At 32.2% G+C, this 21,404-nt stretch overlaps 1 protein-coding gene across 1 annotated transcript; it reads right to left on the bottom strand.

Moving 5' to 3' along the window:
* Window positions 1–2,240: 2,240 nt before the first annotated feature.
* Window positions 2,241–4,158, bottom strand: LOC123201425 (iridoid oxidase-like). The gene is made up of 2 exons (XM_044616925.1): window positions 3,089–4,158; window positions 2,241–3,009 (listed from the first exon to the last, which is right to left on the bottom strand). Exons 1-2 carry the CDS (start codon window positions 4,013–4,015, stop codon window positions 2,398–2,400), a joined length of 1,539 nt encoding a protein of 512 aa, XP_044472860.1. The 5' UTR covers window positions 4,016–4,158; the 3' UTR covers window positions 2,241–2,397.
* Window positions 4,159–21,404: the final 17,246 nt, after the last annotated feature.

Below are 21,404 nucleotides of genomic sequence, written 5' to 3'. Positions count from 1 at the left end.
AAAGTAGGCAGCTAGTTGGGGGAAAAAGAAAAAGAATTGGGGAAAGGAAATAGGGCACCTTATGTTAATTTTAGGTATTAATTTTTTTTTTTAATTATTGGGTTACGTACTTGACCCAATGTATTAAATAAGTGAATTGGATCGGTTCTAGGTCAGTTCCAATTTCGGTTCCTGAGAGCAAGGAGCTAGAACCTACATATGCCTTCAGTTTCTCTTCCCGAACTTATCCTTTTTTTTTTTTATTTCAGATAGGAATCGGAACCAATCACCGATTACCCAATAGTTCTGATTTCGAACAGGCAATTTGCTCGCCCCTACTATAAACAAATAATTGTATCATCAAATTAATGGGGAAAGTGGCGGTAGCTTTGATTTTCAATACTTCTAATATAAGAACAGTGAATTTAAATAAACAAAGCTCAACGGACGTATCTCATTTTCCATTCATTTACATAGAAAATGGGAGTTTGGTAGTGGTAGCGTGCAAATTTAATTTTGAAAATGGAGAACGATGGTTACTCTTCTCAGTTGTGTTAAAACTGCAAATTTTTACTTTTAAAATTGATTGAGATATAATAAATTTTCATCTTTCGTTCAACTTTCCTTAGTCCAGTGTCAACTTTACTTTCAAAAGGGTATTCAAGTAAATTTGTCTCTTTAATTTAAATTTAAATTATATTATTATTTTTTCTCCTCTCTCACCACAACTTCATCCTATTCTCCTTTTTAATTTCTCTTCTCTTGTGGTTTGATTTTTCCCATTTTCTTCTTTCCTATCAACAGGGCTGTTCAAAATTTTCTCAAAATTGAACCGATATCCAAAATAAAAAATAGGATATCGTGAAGTCAGTTTGGTTAACAAGTAGAATATTATGAAAACTAGAAATTTGATTAGAGATTTGATTTATTAGAATTTGAAAATTGATAACTAAATAATCGATTCGATTTTCAAATTAAATAAATAATAAAAATGTTTATATTAAAAAATTAATTATACAATTGTGTTTTTAATATTAACATAAAAGTCAAGTACCTATTTAAAGAAAATATGTTAATTAGCATGACTTGCAGGATCAGATTGGACAAGTCGGACCATAAACTGACTTTTAAAATGAATATTGTAACAAGAAAACCTATTTTGACTTATATTCGGACTGTACTGTAGTTAGACCTGTAGTTCATCACTGATTCATGGTTTATTGCAGTTCAAATAAGATCCAGTTAAAGGAATAATTATAAATTAAAGTGAAAAAAAAAAAAATATCACAAAACATTGAAACAGAAAAGTTGTAATGTGTTGTCGTTGTTGATGCTGTGGCCTAAAGTAAAGGCACCCAGGCGAGTAGTCGATGACCAAAAGCTTCAAGTTCAACAATGTTAATCAATAGTTCACTAAACTTCTCACACGTTCTAGAGTAGTATATATAGACAATCCCGCCGAATTTTCTAGTATTATTTTTTAATAACAAAAATCTTATTTAAATTTCATTATTATTTTTATAATTAAATTAATTATATTAAATAAAATAAATTTTAGGTTTAATAATTGAATTTACCACCACTAAAATAGTTAAGATTTTTCCAGTATTGTCTTTTTTGTTTTTGTTTTTTTAGTTTTTGGGATGACTGAATAGCATGACCTATCCAAAAATAGAACTTTGTCGCTTTTTGTCACGTGAAAATATATCCTTTTGGCATATTCCTTTAGCAATTCTGATTATTGAGTTCAAATATTTAGAGTGGAAAACAAATGTCTTAGGAGTGGTGTGACTTCGGAGTAGGGATGATAACAAGTCGAGCCGAGTTTGAATAGGGTCTGACTTGTTTTCAACTCTTTTTGAAATGAGTTTGGATCAAGTTTGATTTATATTTGTTTAAGTCTGTAGTATCATATATTCATATTTTTTGTTTTGAACTATCCAAACTAAGTTTGTTTCAAGTTTAAATAAGTTTACTTTGAATTTAGTCTTATCTTTAGGTAAGGTTGAAAACAACATTATTTACTAAGAGTTCAAGTGAATCATGCTTGACTCGTGAGCCAAGCATAACTCTAACTCAAGTTTAAGTTCGGGTTTATTTTTAGTTTTACTTTTTAACTTGAACTCGAATTTGTATTTGTTATTTCAGACTTGTGTTTAGATTCATTTGAACTAAACTTACTTTAAACTCGAATAAACTCACTTCAAATCTAATTCTAGTTTCGGGCAACTAACTAGCATTAATATGTGCATGTAAAGTCATAGGACAAAGATATTCTTTATAAAACAGGGTTTCATAGTAAGTACAAAATCTGAAAGCTTACAAATGATAACATTAGAAAACATAATTTCAACCAAATTACAAAACACATCTTTATTCTTTATAACAAGTCGAATTTATTTGCGATAGCAATCGTTTTCAAATGACACACTTCTTTAGTACTACCTTCAAGGGTATACGCTTCCGAACAGTTATCCCCATCCTCTCACTCATGTCAAGAGTCTGGGGTGTAATATTGCCGCCCAGCTCCCACTCAAAAGTGTGAATTAAAGAAGCAATAGTTAGATGAAGTATTCGATCAGCTAATGACATCCCAACGCAAATTCTACGCCCAGATCCAAATGGAATCAATTCATAATTTTGTCCCTTGTAGTCAATGTTTGATCCCAGAAACCTCTCAGGCTTAAAACACAAGGGTTCCACCCAACATTCCGGATCTCTTCCTATGGCCCATGCATTCACGAAAATTTGAGTATCTTTTGGTATATGATATCCACTGAATTCAGTTTCTTGCATTGAATTTCTTGGAAGCAGCAATGGAATTGGCGGATGTAACCTTAGTGTCTCCTTCACCACAGCCTTTAAGTAAGGAAGTTCATTTATATCTGTCTCTTCAACCTTCCTGTTTCGCCCCACAATCCGATCAAGCTCCTCCTTGATCTTTCTCATTGATTCAGGGTTGCGGAGTAGCTCTGTCATAGCCCATTCGAGCGTGCTGCTTGTAGTCTCTGATCCAGCAAAAAACATTTCCTGCAAAATACTTAATATGGTTAACAGCAAATTTAAATACAATCCGTTCATGCACTATTATAATCAACGTAATGTTTACCAGTATGATTATGATCACATTCTGATTTGAGATTTTGTCAGGTCCTTCTTTTCCAACACTTTCATACTCTAACACTGCGTCGAGGAAGTCATTTATCCTCTTTTCTTTGGTCATTTTATTATCCTTGACCGTCCTCTCTTTCACCAACCCAGCAATTATGTGCATGGCCCGTCCCATGTCGCGGTCCATGCCCTTTTTGATTCCCTGAGGATCCAATCTTTGCAGGAATGGGAAGAAATCTGCCAGATTTGGCGCTCCAGCCCACTCCATGACCTTGCTCATCGCAGCGAAGAACTCCTCCCCTTCTGTGGAGTGTGAGTTTAGAAGATCCCGGGACAACGTAAGGTTGCCTATTATGTTGAATGCCATAACGAAGAGGTAATGAACCAAATTTAGCTCTCCTGATTCTCCCCTCGCTTGTGCTGCGGCAACATCTTCCTCGATAAACTGTAACATGTTGTCTATGCACTTTCGCCGAATGTGAGTAGTGTCGTTGATTCTCCTGTTTATTAAGAGCTCCATTGAGCAAATACGTCGAAGGATGCGCCAGTAGGCACCATATTGGCCAATTGCAAGCGATCCCTGATTGTAGTTATGAGATGTAACTGCAATCGGACACTTGCGGTCGCAAAAGATATGGTCGTGATTTTTGAAGAACTCAGTGGCAGCCTTTGCAGATTGTATAGCCAAGGTGTTGACAGATCCAAGCTTTAACCAAAGTATAGGCCCGTAATTAGGTATGAGATTGTAAAGGGTTTGGTGTGGAATTGTGCCAAGATCAAAGATGTTGCCAACGATTGGCAAGCCTGAAGGCCCCGGTGGTTTCCGTCTAGGGTTTTTAGACTCCTTACCTTTCAGTAGAAGAATCAAAGTTACCAAGAAGAAAAAAGCACTCGACCAAACAACCCAGCTGAAGATACACTCCATCTCTCCTGCTATCTGTGCTTCAGATTTGGTTTACCGACACCTTATATGCTACTGGATCTGGAGAAGATATCATTATTATGATACCATCCACTTGCCTGTTTCAGAGATATTCTCGTGAGAGAGAAAAAAACCAGCGACATATAAACAAAAATGGTTAATTTATAATTCATATATAGGCCAAAGGACTTGTCCCACCCAAGGCAGATTGAAATCCCCAATTCCAGTTTCCACCTTTAAAAAATCCAAACATTATCTATAAGTTAAATTCTGCCAAAATTTTCTATTAAAATTAATGATATAATCATTATTTAATAAAATAATAAAAAAAATTAAAATTTGACCATATTTTAAAGAGAATATTTTACTTTGAATTTGATGGCTAGGAAGAGAGGTAAATAGGGGTTGTATCATTTTATGTATATATTGGCCTTCGTGTGAAGTTTATGATTCATGGAAGTCATGTTTTCGTGATAAATATGTTATTACATGTGTTGAATGATATCAATCTTATTAAGCCTTTAGGTGGAAACATTCCCATATTTTTGTTTTAGACTATTTTAGTGTTGTATTTTATCTTGTCATTGGTATTGTAAACTTTTATTGTGATTGGTCTACCAAAAATCAGTCGAAATGGACTAAAATCAAAATTTCTAGACATGCACAAATTATTAATTGTGGTGAAAGAATGGTTGTTCATCAAATAGGATAGAGATGTCATACATGATAAACAATTGTACATAAGACCTATGCAATCGTTCATGACATGTAAGTAGGCATAGCATCGAACCTTGAGGGCAAGGTTGACTTGTTAGCATGACAAGGCCTACAACATGGCCCAGGGCCCTTTGGACAGTGTCATTGTCAACCAGCAAAATTATGTCTTTTATATTTTTTTAGTTTTATAATTTCCAAATTTTTCATTAATTTAATTATTTATTGTTTTTAATGGGATATGCTCCTGTGGGCCATGCTAAAAATAAGGGATATGGGTTTGGCCACAGGTCGGGTTTGCCCTCCCTACCATGTTTATTTGTAGGAAAAGAAATGATGAACACCTATGCAAAAGAGTGCATGACCATTCATATTGTGAAAAAAATGATTTTGCCCATAGGATCCACTTATGGTTGTGAACATGAAAAGTAACACCCTTAAGTACGCAACAAGGCATTACTGCTCTTTCTTAGACTTAGATTCAAATTTTAAATGAATCCGACCAAAAACAAAGCCAAAATATTAATTTTAACCTGACATTTGATCGTGTATAGTATACGCATGCTTGTACGTCATTAGCCACACAAGCAGCCTATGTGAGTTATCATGTTAGCAAAAGTGAAAGGATGTATGCCCATACATCCATAGGATGTATGATTGTGCATCATGTTATAATATGTATCTCATTTGAAGAAGGATTTCGGAGAAGGAAGAATATATAAATAAGTCACAACCTCTAAACCTTAATTTTTGCCTCTTGTTCACTCAAAGCAAAAAGAGAGAGGGATAATCAACAAAAGAGGCAAGCTGATAGATAACATAATAAGGTTTGTTGGTGCGAGAGAGAAAATCAATGAGTTAAGAAAGGAGAAAGAAACCAATGAAATTTTGCTTGCTAGAAACCAGGTAAGTAAAATCTTGGTCTATCTTTTGAATTCAAGTTCTTGTTGCACCCTTTCTTGAAATATAATTAGTAATAGGAAAAAGATTGATTCTGTGGCATTGTTGTGATAGATGAAAGTATATTGATCTTGATTACTTGCCTTAATATGTTATTCTAGATAGGAACATAATATAGAGCTTGGATTGACAATGTATTATCAAGAAAACGATGTTTAATATGACTACCTTGGGTTGGAATTTGATTACTTAAGGAAATCTAACCAAGAGTGGTCGGAATTTGAATTCTAGGATGTCATGTACGGTCGAGACTTAAAAATTACACGTGTACATGAGCTAAAATTGTGAAAATAGATAAGGATGTACATTATACATGTTTTTATGGATACCTGTATGTCCTTTTCTCTGAAATTTGATTTCATCAATGAATGTATTATGTCTCACTCGCAAGTGCTTAAGTTTACAAGTAGTATAATAGGCATTGATCCTATAATGATTGGGATCCAACTACTAATTAATTTCACAATCTAGATTAGCTAGAGAGACTGGCCTATACTAAGGTTGTATTAATTAATACACTAAAACTATTACTACTACCAAGTTACTAAAATAATGCGACTCTACTACTGTTAACGAAACTTGTATGTCAATAATATCCCAGGGTTAAGATTTTGTCAACAGTCTCATTTAAACTTGTAGTTAACCATATACATTCTCTTAAGCTTGTGATGTGTTGATGGCTGGATATCATATGTTACCCTAGTTTCCCTTTCGTGGTTGACTAAGCGTGTAAGCATTAAATAGGCATCTACTCTCGTGGTGCTTGTTAATATGAACTCTTTAAACTCTATGACACCAATGACTCTATAAGGACTTAATCTATCTCTAGTATCAAGTATCCAAGTTTAATAAATACATAAACTAATTCTACATCAACCTCTCAATGGTCTACGTGAGCCTACTTGTTAGGGTAATGCTTTAGAGTCAATCAATTTGTACATCTGTGATGATGTAATTTATTTATTTATTTATTAATAAAAAGGTATTCTATTATTCATGCATATAAAGGTTTTGCATAATATGTTCAAATCAATAATATGCCCTTCGAATGATAGAATCATGATGGGGGGATTAAATGACTGATTGTGGGAACCCTATACACATTAGATAGTTATTCTAAAAACATCTGTAATACTAATGTTACTATGATCAAGAACACGAGTAATAATAATTGGATTATCATGGTATTTTTAGAATGGTCATTTAATGTATGCATAAAATTCTCACGATCAGTCATTTGATCCTGTCATTACAATTCTATCATTCTTAAGACATATTATTCGTACAAACAAATTATGTTAAACATTAACGTGCATAAATAACTTAACAAATAGATAAATCACATCATTACAAATGTACAAGTCAATTGGATCTAAGACATTACTCTAAGAAACTATTAATGGTAGTTTAATCTTTTTAGTGTTTTATCCTGAAATTTAAAAAGATTAAAACCCCATAGGTACAAGCTAAGGGTGTAATGGTAATTTAAATTTAATTTTGTGTTTAAACCTCTCAACTATTTCTAGATGGTAGTTTAGACTTTTAGTAACTTTGATTTTTGAGATATAAAGATTTCTAAAATTTGAGTGAATTTTTATGCATATTTAAAATGTTTAGTGTAAAGAAGTATGAAGGTTTGAAATCGTTAATTGAGGGCATGTATATAAGCATGCCATATCCCCAATAATCTTGTTTCACTACTCCTCTCCACCAAAGAAAATGATTTTCTCTTCTCCTTCCCTTAAACAAGCAAAATATCGTTTGCTTCTCTAAAATTTTTGCAAGAATTTTAATTAAGGTACCTTCCATAAAGTAATTCATTTTTTTTCTTATTTTTATTCTAAGGCAGTTGAGGTAAGTATGAAACCCTATTTCTTAGGTTTAAGAGAATTTAAATTTTCTAATCGCCCTCTTATTTTTGTTAGGGATAGAGAGAAATCGAAGCCAAGGTTAAGGAAGATTAAAATAGGGACAAAGAAATTCTCAAGCAAGGTAATTAGTAGAACCTCACTATTCTCCTTAGGGTATGAAATAAGAGGTTGTTACATTTGTTTTTTGAATCCCATAAATTGCATTGAATTGTTGAGTTTATGATTTCATAAAGCATGGTTATGATTTGGTTGTATGAAAATTTCGTAAACTCTTTATAAATGATGAGAAACCATTATTTAATTGATTGTATAATTTGAATGTGGATTGAGGTATGGTGATATGAATTTTAATTAGCACGCCTAATTGGGCGGAGTATGTGTGTTTAGAGAGTTTAGAGGGAGGTTTATTTGATCCTTAGATGAACTGTACTTGATTAACTTGATTGTGAAATAAGATTAGATGAGTTTAGAAATGAAAGTGCACTTTCTATGTCAAATGTCACAACATCAAAATTGTAATGTCGCGACATAGGATGGGAATAGCGATGCCAATACATTAAAAAAAATGAATGTTGTAGTATTAAGTTGCCCTTACTTAGGCAAAATCTACTTGTCGTAACATTAAAAAATGCATATCATGACATTGCATTGTTTTGCCTAGAAAGTTGTTTGAGGCTTGTTCCGAACCCTTCCTATGAATAAAATTGTCGTCCTAATGATAGGAATGTGATGAATGAAGGGCTTAAGCCTTATTAGGAATTTTCATGGATGACTTATGACATATTATGAATGTTTTGAACAAGGTTTCAGACATGTTTATGAAATGTCTATGATAAGTTTACAAAATGCTAAAAACATTTTCTTGAAAAGTTCAAGAAACATTTATGTAATGTGAATGTTAAGATGCATGTTTTCAAATAAAAATGTGAGCATGTTTGTATAAAAAGGGACTTGACCCTATACATGAAAGTAAGTTAATAGATGCCCAAGGAAATATGTTTCTACATGAAAGTGAAATTTAAAGTTTTCATAGGATTGACATAGTTAGAGAACTCATTGAGCTACATGCATACCATAAGTTTACAAGTGACAACAATGATGTGCACAAAGGAATGAATGAAAGGGTGTATGGATAAAAGTCACTTAAGTACCAATATCACTAGCAAATTGTAGCTCAATCAGCTACTTGGTTTTGAATCCATGCTTCAATTTAATTTGATTAAGATACAAAAAAGAAATGAAAAAGGCAAAATTTTTTTTCATCATGACTTGCATGATGATAACTTATGCATGCATTGCATCATATCATGTTAGTACAAATGCTTGAATGACATAGTGTTTTAGATGTGGTGCATAAGGTGTAGTCATATCTATGTCTTAAGATAAGGTTAGGCATTGCCCATGACTTAAGGATTAGAGAGATTGACTACTTAACTTAATGAATTATAGTCACCTCATGGTCCTTCATGTTTTGCATGGAATAAGCGAATGGAGGCTGAGAAATACAATTAGCAAGGGCATGAAGGGAAGATGATAAAACTTTGAAAACTTTTAATGTTTAATTAATTAGCATGTTTCTTTTATTATTTTGCATAAAGATATTAGATTCAATAAGGAATATTTTGTTACATTGGAAAACATCTTAAAATGTTTTCATTAAATATGTCTAGTTTAGTTTTGAAATTCTTGCAATTGTTTTAATTGATAGAAACTAAAATGAAATATTTTAAACTTATAAAATTTTCACAATTTTATCCTTAAGTATTCATGTTATATTATTTTTGTACAAAATTTTCAGAGTGGGAATTTGTCGTTCAAACAAAAGATAAGTGGGTAATATTAGTATACATAATTATTTTTACCAATGTCCTATATATAAATAAATGAGTTGTTAAAATTCTTGTTAATTTTAAAAGATATGTAAACTTTTAAAAGTTGTTTCTCTTAAATCTAAATAGCTTTAAAATCGTTCTTAATAGAGAAAAAGAAATGTGACATTTGCTACTACTCAAGGAAGCCAAATGAATTTTAAAATAATAATCAAAAGAGAAAGATATAATATTAAATAATGAATGTGAAGTAAAGATAAATGCATACAAGGGTAACCCAAGCCATCTTAAAAGAGACATTTATTAACTGATGAAGTTTAGCATTAAAGAGAATGACATTCTTTTACCCAAAAAAAGAAAAAAAAGGAAAATGACGTTCAATTTACTTGTGACAAGGTAATGATAGAACTATAATATAATAAAAAATATATTTGTATATACGACTTATAAGTAAAATGTGAAAAGATTATTGGAATGTTATAAACTAAGGGTGAGTGGGTTCAGATATCCTTTAAAATTTTTAAAAATTGAAATCGGAATCAACTAGTTCCTAAAAATAGAAATTGAAACTTGAAATCTGTAAGGTCAATTCCTATCCAAAACTGACCTTATAGGTCCTGGTTTCTACCTAGAATTTGTTATATATACACATATCTATATAACCATCCATTCCGAAATGAGGAAAAAAAAAAAAAACATGATGACTCTAAAAAACTACTCTATTTTATCCTAAATTCAATCCCATCTAATTATATACACATTCAAATCAATTGTATAAGAGACTCATGTTATTACTCTTCTCATGGTAAAATAGACCTCAAAAAGGTCAAAAAAAAAAAAAAAGAATCAAAACCCTTCACTAACAAAAGATCAGGCTAAATACATAATACACTTTCAATTTCAGGTAAAAGGATAATTATTGGACTGGCTATATAAAAAATAATAATAACTCTACCTCAAACAAAATATTTGACAAAAAAAATCTCATTAAAACAAAAAACCCATAAGAAGTAAAATTATGGGATAAATAACTTCACAATTTCTATAAGAAATATAAGGGTCATTGAGGAAAATAAAACACCTTAAAGCCTGTAGGCACAAAATTCAAATCAAAGGAATTGTTTTGTTAACACGAAGTTTTGTTGTTAGTTACTCATTTACCCCTCCAAAGTAGATTTCCTATCTATAAGAGAAGACATACCGTCTGTTTGAATTGAACATGCTTTTGAATTTTGTTTCATCAAGTTTTAAGTTTCTAATCTCAGGTGGAACATTCTTTGCAATAAAGCGGCAAAGGTTGACTGAAAGAGTTTAAGATGAAGGGATTTTACGGTCTTTTATAGTGGAAGAATCAGATAAAAATTTTAATTTAATATCAAACAATCCGTAAAACGCCTTTCTAGATTAGGAAGGTGTAAGGTGTTTGTTAGATATAACTATGTGGGCAGCTCCTTCATTTTTCATTGATGAAGGGAGGTCACAAAAAAGCCACTATGAGTACCAAGCATAGGTTTGCTCTCGGTATCCATACGAAGTAGTAACTATGAATGTTTAACTGTACTAATGGCTTGCTAGAACCAAAGGATGACTTTATGTGCGAGGAAAGGAAAAATCTCTCTACAGTGGCTAGGGTTGAATATATTTTGTAGGGTAAATATTTAATTAAATCGAGAAATAGACATATATATACACTTCACATGTTTGCTGCCTAGGACTTGAATATTTCCCAAACAATACATCCATGCACGCTTGGCACAAATTAATGTGCCAGGCAAACATGACTTGTATATTTTGCATATACAACTCATCAAAGTTGTATGGTTGATCAAAGTAATTAAAACTTGTATGTTCCCTCATTAATATCCCATTAACTCTTCACCATTTTTGGCATTCTACCCAATTTTGGAAGATTCCAATATTAATGAAGATAGGATAAAATCCTATCATAATCCTAATTTGAATTTCAAATTAGGTGACATGGATTTGAGTTAATCCAACTCAATCTTCCCAAATCTCGTATACACCTTAGCAACTCAAGATTATTACACTAAGGTCCCAAAATATATTAAAATATATTTATGGTCCATAGACCTTTCCGAGGCTCTAGATTCTCCAACCAAAATTCATACCAAATCTAACTTGGACAATCCTTATGCCTTTAGAGCTCATTAACTCCTTTTGTGTGTGACTCATAAGCTATCCACTAAGTTGGTAAAATCAGATTTGTGTTGAGCTTTCATTCTGACCTCCATTTGGACAAAAACCAAAATTGATCTCTAGCAAGACATCATGTCTATCCAATTCGTTGAGGTCATCATATAACTTCTTTTGATCTGTCAGTGATATGATTTCTTATACAATTTAATCCTTTTGTCATATAATATCTCTTCAAGGTTATTGTATAGATTAAGTGTCTCGCTTAGGGCTCCTCGAATTACATATATTGAATTTTGTTAATGACCAAATAATATTGAATAGAGCATAAACTCAATTCCATTATGGCTACAGATTTAATTGGTCATTAACATCCTTCAGTAGACCCTAACTAAAAATATCAACTCTCATGCTCAAGAGTGATGAATCGTTTATTGATCCATGATAGTCTTCGTACGAATCTCGATATAACCAATCATCACCTTTCTAACAATTCTCTGATTAGACTACATTGGGTTGGTATCAAGTCATACCAATCCTTGTACATGACAGTTTGGTAACCTTAAGTCTAAGGATCATATGTACCTCAATTCACTAAAAGGATATTTTTCATAGACATTAGAGTAACCATCCATATGAAATTCTTTTGATACGTTAGTTCAGTGGACACGTCTACAATGTGCACCTATGAGTTGTACCAAGTTGTCAACAAACAACTTTGACACATGAAAATTGTCATTATCTTTTGATGAGGTTGTTTAACATTATGATAAATCTATCACTATTACCCGTGTCCTTTATCATGGTAATATTGAAGTTACAAGCATTTTAAGAATACCCTTCTAATGTGCATATAAGGTTCTCATAATTTTAAGTCGAGCACTGAACCCTTTGTCACTGTTCTACTATTCTTAGAATAATTATCTATTTAATAATATATAGATAATGTAAATGTCATTTTTATTAATTAAATACCAAAGATCAGGTGGTATCTCTTGATTATGTATTTGGATTGTTGGTGAGACTGTGGCTCATTTGCTTGTGTTGCCACTCTGTTGTTGTCACAATAAAGTTCTATAGGATTTTCTATAGATAGAACCACACCAAGTTCAATGACAAATGTCTTAATCTATACCATTTCTTTTATCACATCTGATAAAATAATATACTTAGACTCGATCGTAGAATCAGTCACAATGCTTTACTTGGAGCTTTTCTTGCTAATTGTTCCATATTTAGGCAAAACAAAATCCTGATTGGTGTTTGAAATCATCTCGATCTATTTGAAAACTGACATCACTATATCCTTGTATAGTGAACTTAAACTCTCCTCTATAAACTAGAAACATATATTTAATCCTTTTAAGGTACTTGAGAATGTTCTTGATAACCGTCCAATATTATTCTTAAAGTGTATGAGACATCAGACCTTGTATATAACATGATGTACATAATTGATCCTATTGCAAAAGCACAAAGGATCAACCTCATCTTATCTTTCTTTTCTTGTGTTTTAGGACATATATCATTAGAGAGATATGCTCCATGACTCATCATAAGATATCCTCTCTTGGATTCTTCCATGTTTAATCTCTTTAGCACTTTATCAATGTACGTGTTTTGACTTAGTCCAAACAGCCTATGTGATCTATCTCTGTAGATTATTTCTAAGATATATGCTACTTTTCCTTACTCTTTCATAGAGAAACACTTGGATAATCAAGTCTTTACTGATTGCAAGTTTGGTTTATCATTCCCAATAATTAATATGTCATCAACATATAATATCAAAAATACTGTCTTGCTCCTATTGACTTTTTTGTACACATATGGCTTATCTTTATTTATAATGAATCTGAATTCTCTCACAACTTTGTTAAAACAAATGTTCCAACTCCTATAAGCTTGTTTGAGTTCATAAATTGATCACTGTAACTTACATACCTTGTTCGCTTGTCCATCGAGAACAAAACCATTGAGTTGTGCCACATACACATCCTTTACTAGGTTCTTGTTCAAGAAAACAATTTTGACATCCATTTGCTAGATTTCATAATCATGGTATGCAACTATCACAAGCATAATTTGAATAGGCTTCAACATTGAAACTGGTGAAGAAGTTTTGTCATAGTCTATGTCATGCTCTTGTGTGAAACCTTTTGTAACCAATCATTCCTTACAGGTTTGCACATTACCTTTCATGTTAGTCTTCTTTTTGAAGGCCTATTTACACCTTATAGGTTCTATCCCTTCAGGTAAATCTACCAAAGTCTATATTTGGTGATAACGTCGTTAATTGTTATTATTTTGAGTTCTAATTCCTTTATGTTGTGTGGAAATTTAATGCAATCTAATAGAATTATTTATCTTTTGCACTTAGGAAGCTTTGAATATTTTTGGAGTAAGTTAGGCCAAGAAGATTAAAAATTGGAGCAGACTTATTAATCTATAAAATCCATGATGCTGACTAGGCGTGGGCATGTGAATGATGAGAGTAGATTTCGAAAATTAAATTTGGACGTCCAGATCAGCTGAGATCTTCCACAAAAGTCAAGATTTGCTTCCTAGAAAATGGATAATTGTTAGGGTGAAAAGGGGATTAATTGAGATAGATAAGGAAGAATATTTTTGGAAGAAGGATATACATTAAAATATATATATATATATATATATATATATATATATATATATATATATATATATATATATATATATATATCTTTTCCTTTCTTTTTGGGAAGATATGTATCACCTTTGCTTGGCTGGATTAGGAGATTAGTATTACCTTTTATTTTCAGATTTTAGTAGGGAGATAATATATATATTTTTATTTTTAGTTTGTTGGGATTGATCATTGTAATTTGGAGGATTAGAGAGCTAAATATGATTTACAGTGGCTGAATATTTTCTCTTGGTTGAAGGGATTTGAAACCATGGAACTACAAGAATTGTGAGATTATGTTTTGTTCTTTAATGCATCTTTTAATTATTCAACTAGATTAAATGCAATGTCGTATGCTTGTGTTGTCTTGCTTCGTTGGTCTTTCTAATTCTTAATGTTATTGTTTAATTAAATTCGAGATTGTATCCGAATTATTAATCAATGAGGGTTAACTGGAATATATGTTTTTAGTTAACTAATCATAAGGAAAGACAGGTAATTAATACCGCAACAAATATTTGAATAATTAATTTGATATTTTTGATTATCGATGATCAATCATAGTTTCAATGGTGGATGTGACCGTAGACCAAGATTTCTTTAATTGATTAATTACTTTCAGATTATTTTGTTGAATTTTTATTTGTAGTTTTTAATTATAATTTGCATTCAATTCAAAACCCCCCTCTTTTATTTTCTTGTTTTGATTGATTTGTGACAACGTACTAATTAAAACTCTTCGAGGGAATGATCCTTATTTTCCTTTACTACATTTTTGTTGTAGGAATTTAGGATTTTAATTTAGGTGTCGGCAATAACACTTACCATTTGGTTCTGATACATTAAGTCTATTTTAGATTTCATGGCTTCAAGCTATTTAATGGAGTTGGGATCTGAGATAGCATATTAGTAAGTCTTAAGTTCATTATCTTGAATGACTAATACATCGTTATACTGAGTTAAGAGATAACCAAACCTCTTTGGCTTGCGATGTACTCAATTGGACTTATACGACTCACGTGTATGTTAAGTTGGATGTGTAGCAACCTCTTTACAATGCTCATCCTTTTGAGGTGGCATATCTTTCTATTTTATGTTTGTGGTTTCTTGTGGTGTTTGAACTTCATCAAGTTGAATCCATCTCCTACTCATTCTTCTAGAAATGAGCTTATTTTCCAAGAAACTTTGATTTGAGTAATGAAAACCTTTTGTTGATTTGGGTGGTAGAAACTGTATCTTTTGGTTTCTTTAAAATACCTCATTAAGATACATCTTTTAGATTTGGAACTTAGCTTGTTCAAAGTCAATTTCTTGATATAAGTTTCACTGTCCCATACCTTTAGATATTCTAAATTGGGCTTTCGCCTAGTCCATAACTTATAAGGAATTTTATCCATAAACTTGGATGGGACTCGGTTCAATGTATACGTGGCTATTTCTAGAGCGTATTCCTAAAATGGCATGGGTAAATCTATAAAGCTCATCATGGATCTAACCATGTCCATCAAAGTTCTATTCTTTCATTTAGAAACACCATGTTGTGGTGTACTAAAAAGAATAAGCTATGATATTATCTCATGTTCCTTTAGTTAATCTCTGAACTTGATATACAAGTATTCACCTTCCCGATCACTTTGAAGGATCTTTATACTATTTCCAATTTGTTTTTCTACTTCGCTTTTGAATTCTTTGAATTTTTTATAGCATTCAGACTTGTATTTCATTAGATACACATAGTCGTATATACTTAGATCATCAGGAAATGTGATGAAGTAAAAATACTCATTACTAGTTTGCACTGTTAAGGGTCCACATACATCGCTACAAATAATGCTTACAGTTTAGTTGCTTTTTCATTTTGTCTAGTAAAGTGCAACTTGGTCATCTTGCTTAAAAGGCATGATTCACACTCACCATTTAGACTCTAGATCAAATGATCATAAATCCCTATTTTTGTAAGGTTTCGAAATGTGTTTCAGCCCTATATGAAAAAGCTTGAAATGCCACATATATGTGGTGTTCAGATTAGATCATTTAGTTCTTTTATTTTCGATATTATATATTTTATCATTCAAATCGAGAACATGAAGACCATTTTTTAAACTAGCAATTCCATAAGGAATATTATTCAAGTTGATGATTATAACACCATCAACAATCAATAAAGAATATCCAAACTTGTCCAAAGTGGACACATAAATTAAATTCCTAGAAATGCTAGGAACATGAAAATAATCTTTAAGTTCCAAAATAAGCCTAGAAGACAAATTGATAAAACAATTTCATATAGGTAATACAACTATTTTGGTTTAATTTCCAACATTTTGGTCCACTTGTTCTTTGGTGAGTAATTTACTCTCCCTTAGTTCTTGCATATTAGAACATATGTGAGAACCACATCTAGTGTTCACAACCCAAGACATAGATGTTATGATGTTTATCTCAGTAACACATATACTTGAAGTTGAAGTAGCCAACTTTTTCTTGCTTTCAAGGTAATCCTTGTGATGTTTCCTCCAATGTCTGGTCTTGCCACAATGGAAGCAAGCAACTTTTCCCTTTCCAACGTCACCTGTAGGTTTTATAGGGGTAGAAGCCTGTTTTTGGGCTTTAAGCTTAAACTTGGTCTTGACCTTGCCCTTACCTTTGTCTTTGAATGCATTGACATCTACCAAAAGTACATTAGTAGACTTTTTCACCTCATGCTCAATAGTCCTAAGCAACCCTAAAAGCTTAGGGATAGACTTTTCCTTTTCACTCATAAGATAGTTCATAATAAATATGTCATATGAGTTAGGAAGGGACTACAAGACAAGGTCAATGACCAAGCCATATTCCATAATCTTCCCCAATGATGCAAACCATTTTATATAGCTAATCAATTTGACTACATGACATCTTGCAACTGTAAAGTGCTTCTGATAACTCGTAAATCTCATATGTCACACGAATTGCGAAAATCTTGTGAAAGTGAAGAAAAATAGGTTGGGCGTCTATGTTTTCATATTGCTTCTGTAGCGTAAGTGTCATAACAACTAGTATTAAACATTAGACATCGTTGGAGTCATCCAAATACTTATTATAAGTATTTTTCTTCTTTTGGGTGGTATCGAGACTAGGCTCAAGAGGCATTGCTCAAAAAACGTACAGTTTTTTTCTTGGCATAGTATGATCCAGAGGCTTCAGTACCGTCATTGAAGTTATTGCCTTCAAGTCTATTTTCATTCTTCAAAATCGATAAAGATTCATATTGTTTGACATGTTGGGATTTTGATCTACATGTGCAGAAAGGTAAATATCAATAATCTTGATTTTAATTAATTATTTTTTCAATATGGTCTTTGTTGAATAAATCCTCTCATTATTTTTTTCAAGCCAACAACTTTGTTAGACTTGGGAACTCCTAATGGATTTCCTACTAGGCTAAGATCCAATTGCATTAACTCTCTCATTCGTTTTGACAAACAAGTTTGAATTAATCAATAAGTAGGCCAGTTAAACCAATCACAAAAATCTATAATCTCTAATTTAACAGTTAGCATATATCAATTTTGACTCTTGGTTTACAGTAGGGTGTGTACTACATATCATCTATAATTACATGTCCCTAACTCTCGGTTTCACCTTTGCTTTGGCGAACAAGCTAGGTATAAAATTTAAGTCGGACCCAATATGAACAATCATTTGGTTTTCCACCTGAAAGAAGTATACCATTTGTTTTGGCAAAGAAAGTTTCAACAAACAGGGGCTTGTCTCAAAGCATTATATTGGAAGACATTGGTTATTTTCGACTTAATATATTTAAGAGATTTATTACTGTCTCACTAATTATAATTGTTTAGCATGTGAGATGATTATTTTGAAAATAAAACCCAGAATGCATACTACAACAAAAATTTAAATGTATCGGCATACTATTTCAACTAATATGAACTCCCCAAATTGTGAGGAATTGATTGGTCGACCTACGTCTTGCTCTTCGAGTCATTAACAGTCATTCGTCAATATTTAAAAGTACAAAACTTTATCTCCTAGTTACAATTTTTCTAATAAAAAAATAAATTTCATTCTAATTTTACATTTATAAAATAGAAACCTCAAGTTACATTCGAAGAGAGTTTAAATGAGAAGAGAAATACATCAGAAATTGAAAGAACCCAAGACACACATGTCCTATTTTAAAATTACAAACTCATTAAAGACATTCATAACATAGGTTGTTCAACTATATATCGGGCATTATGCATATCAATAAAAATGCATATGTATAATCAAAATTAAAAGACTATTAATTTTAATTATTTTAACCAAAGTGTCAATTTACATTTTAGTCGTTTAAATTTTACACTGTTACAATTCAACCCTAAAGGCTAGAAAAAATTGTAATTCAATCCCAATTCATCAAAACTGGACTAAATTGAGTTTTTTTTGCCTAAGTCAGGTGTGCAGGAAGTTACTAGTCGTGCAGGACATATTTCTAAAATTCACCAAAATTCTAAAAACGTGCACAACTTATAGAATCGCTTGGTGTCATCCATGCCAACCATGTATGACCATGCCATTCCTGGGACAACATAGGCACGACTAGCACAATGAGTGTCCAGCCATGTCATCCTTGGGACAACATGGGCATGATTGGCACAAGGAGTGTCCAACCATGTCATCTTTGGCACAACATGGGCATGGCTATTATAAGAAGTGTCCAGTTATGCTATCCTTGGCAATACATGTGCATGGTTGGCATAAGGAGTGTCCAACCATGCCATACTTGAAAAACTCAAATGTCGGGAGAAGGTGCTGCCCATTCTAGCATGCACCCACGCTTGGCGCCACCCATACACATCATGTACATAGGCATTGTTAGCGTGTTTCTTTGTTGAGTTGCCGTGAAGTACTTCAGTGGAAAATCTCTAAGTTTCGATAAGCTACAATATCGAGATGAGGTAACATGGCACATAAACCGTACTCACGCTAGTAACAACTTTCGAAATATGCAACAATAAGCATTGAAAATGATTTCATGTAGCAACGTGAAACCGATTCAGCCTTTAACCAAAATTTTAATAACTTGTATATTAAATTTGACAATATCTAACAAAATTAAGAAAAAAAAAAGTCAATAAAATCAACATCAATTTAAATTTTCATTGCATTAATCACAAAATTTCTTTAAAAAATTTTATAATAGCAATTTATAAATTACTGACATTCGATATCAACAAATATCATGCAATCGAATACAACAACGCATAGGTATTTAATTTTATAAATGAATCCCTCGAGGGTGACTCTGATACCATTGTAGAGATTTTGCGGTCTTTGGCAAAAGAGTAATTGAATGAAAATTTTAATTTAGTATCAAATGATCTGCGAAACCCCCTTTTGGATCATCTTTGTAATAAGATTAATTCACAAATATACAAAACGAACATAGGGTCTTTGTTAGATATACTTGCTTGGGTGGCTCCTTCATCTTTCGTTAATGGAAAAAGGTCCCAAAGAAGTCACTATCAGTACCAAACATAGGTTTGCTCCTTAGTATCTATATGAAGTAGTAACTATGAAGGCTTAACTGTACTAGTGACTTACTAGAACTAAAGGACAACTTTAGGTGAGAGAAAAGGAAAAATTCTCTCTACAATGGTTAAAGTTGAATATATTTTGTAGTATATATATTTAATTAAAATGAGAAATAGGCATATATATACATTTCACATGTTTGCCGCCTATAACTTGAATATGTCCCAGGCAGCACATCTATGCACGCCTGGCACAAATTAATGTGTCAGGCGGACATGGCTTGCGTGGGAAAAATTCCCACTTAGCTTCCGTGTATACAACTCATCAAAGTTGTACAATTGGTCAATGTAATTGAACCGTGTATATTCCCTCATTAATATCTCATTAGCTCTTCTTCATTTTTTCTATTTAGCCCAAAATTTGAAGATTCCAATATTAATGAAGATAAAATAAAATCCTGGCATAATCCTAATTTGAATTTCAAATTATGTAACGTGGATTTTAGTCAGTCCAACTCAATCTTGTCGAATCTCGCATATACTCGAACAACTCAGGATTATTACACAAAGATACCAAAATTTATTATAATATATTTTGGGTCCATTGACCTTTCTAAGGCTCTAGATTCTCCATCCAAAATCCAAACAGGATTATTACACAAAGATACCAAAATATGTTAATTAGCATGACTTGCCTAAAGTGAAAAATTGAAACAGAACATTGAAACAGAAATTGTAATGTGTAAAGGTTTATTGCAGTTCAAATAGGATCTGGTTAAGGGAATAATTATAAATTAAAGTGAAAAAAAAGATCACAAAACATTGAAACAGAAAAGTTGTAATGTGTTTTCATTGTTGATGACGCGGCCTAAAGTAAAGGCACCCAGGCGAGCTGTCGATGACCAAAAGCTTCAACTTCAACAATGTTTGACTGTTCTCCCCCACCACGCACGAAGGCGAGAGTCGGCGACAGAGGATAACTTCTTCAAGATTGGCTATTTCTTTGGCAGACAACTATTTCAACTTTTATGACTGTATCGAGTTTGGTTGTACTTATGCAGTCAACGGCAGAAGTTTACTGTTTCTTCTTCAAGGAGCGTCTGACGTTGGGTATTTTGATTGATGAATGTTTTTGCTTTTTAATGCTCATTCCCTTACGCAGTTTTATTTTATAATTTATTTTTATTATAATTCATTATTCAAAATTCACGAGGATGTGTCATAATTTTCACACTACAACTTGCATACGTAGAGTTGTATGATTTGAACTGGTATATACTCTTATGGCAACCGGTTAATATGAACTCTTTAAACCCTATGACACCAGTAACTCTGCAAAGACTTGATTTATCTCTAGTATCAAGTATCCAAGTTTCATAAATGCATGAACTAATTCTGCACCAACCTTTACATAGTCTATGTAAACCTACTTGTTAGGGTAATGTCTTAGAGTCAACCAATTTATACATTTGTAATGATGTAATTTATTTATTTATTAATAAAAGATATTCTATTATTCAAGCATATAAAAGTTTTTCATAATATGTTTGAATGAATAATATGCCTTTTGAATGATAGAATCATGATAAGGGGATTAAACAATTGATTGTGAAAACCCTATACACACATTGGATAGTTATTCTAGAAACATCTGTAATCTTGATGTTACTATGATTAAGGGTA

The sequence above is a fragment of the Mangifera indica genome, chromosome 18 (genome assembly GCF_011075055.1).
Source record: "Mangifera indica cultivar Alphonso chromosome 18, CATAS_Mindica_2.1, whole genome shotgun sequence".
Lineage (NCBI taxonomy): Eukaryota > Viridiplantae > Streptophyta > Magnoliopsida > Sapindales > Anacardiaceae > Mangifera > Mangifera indica.
This window is presented reverse-complemented; position numbering and strand designations above follow the sequence as displayed.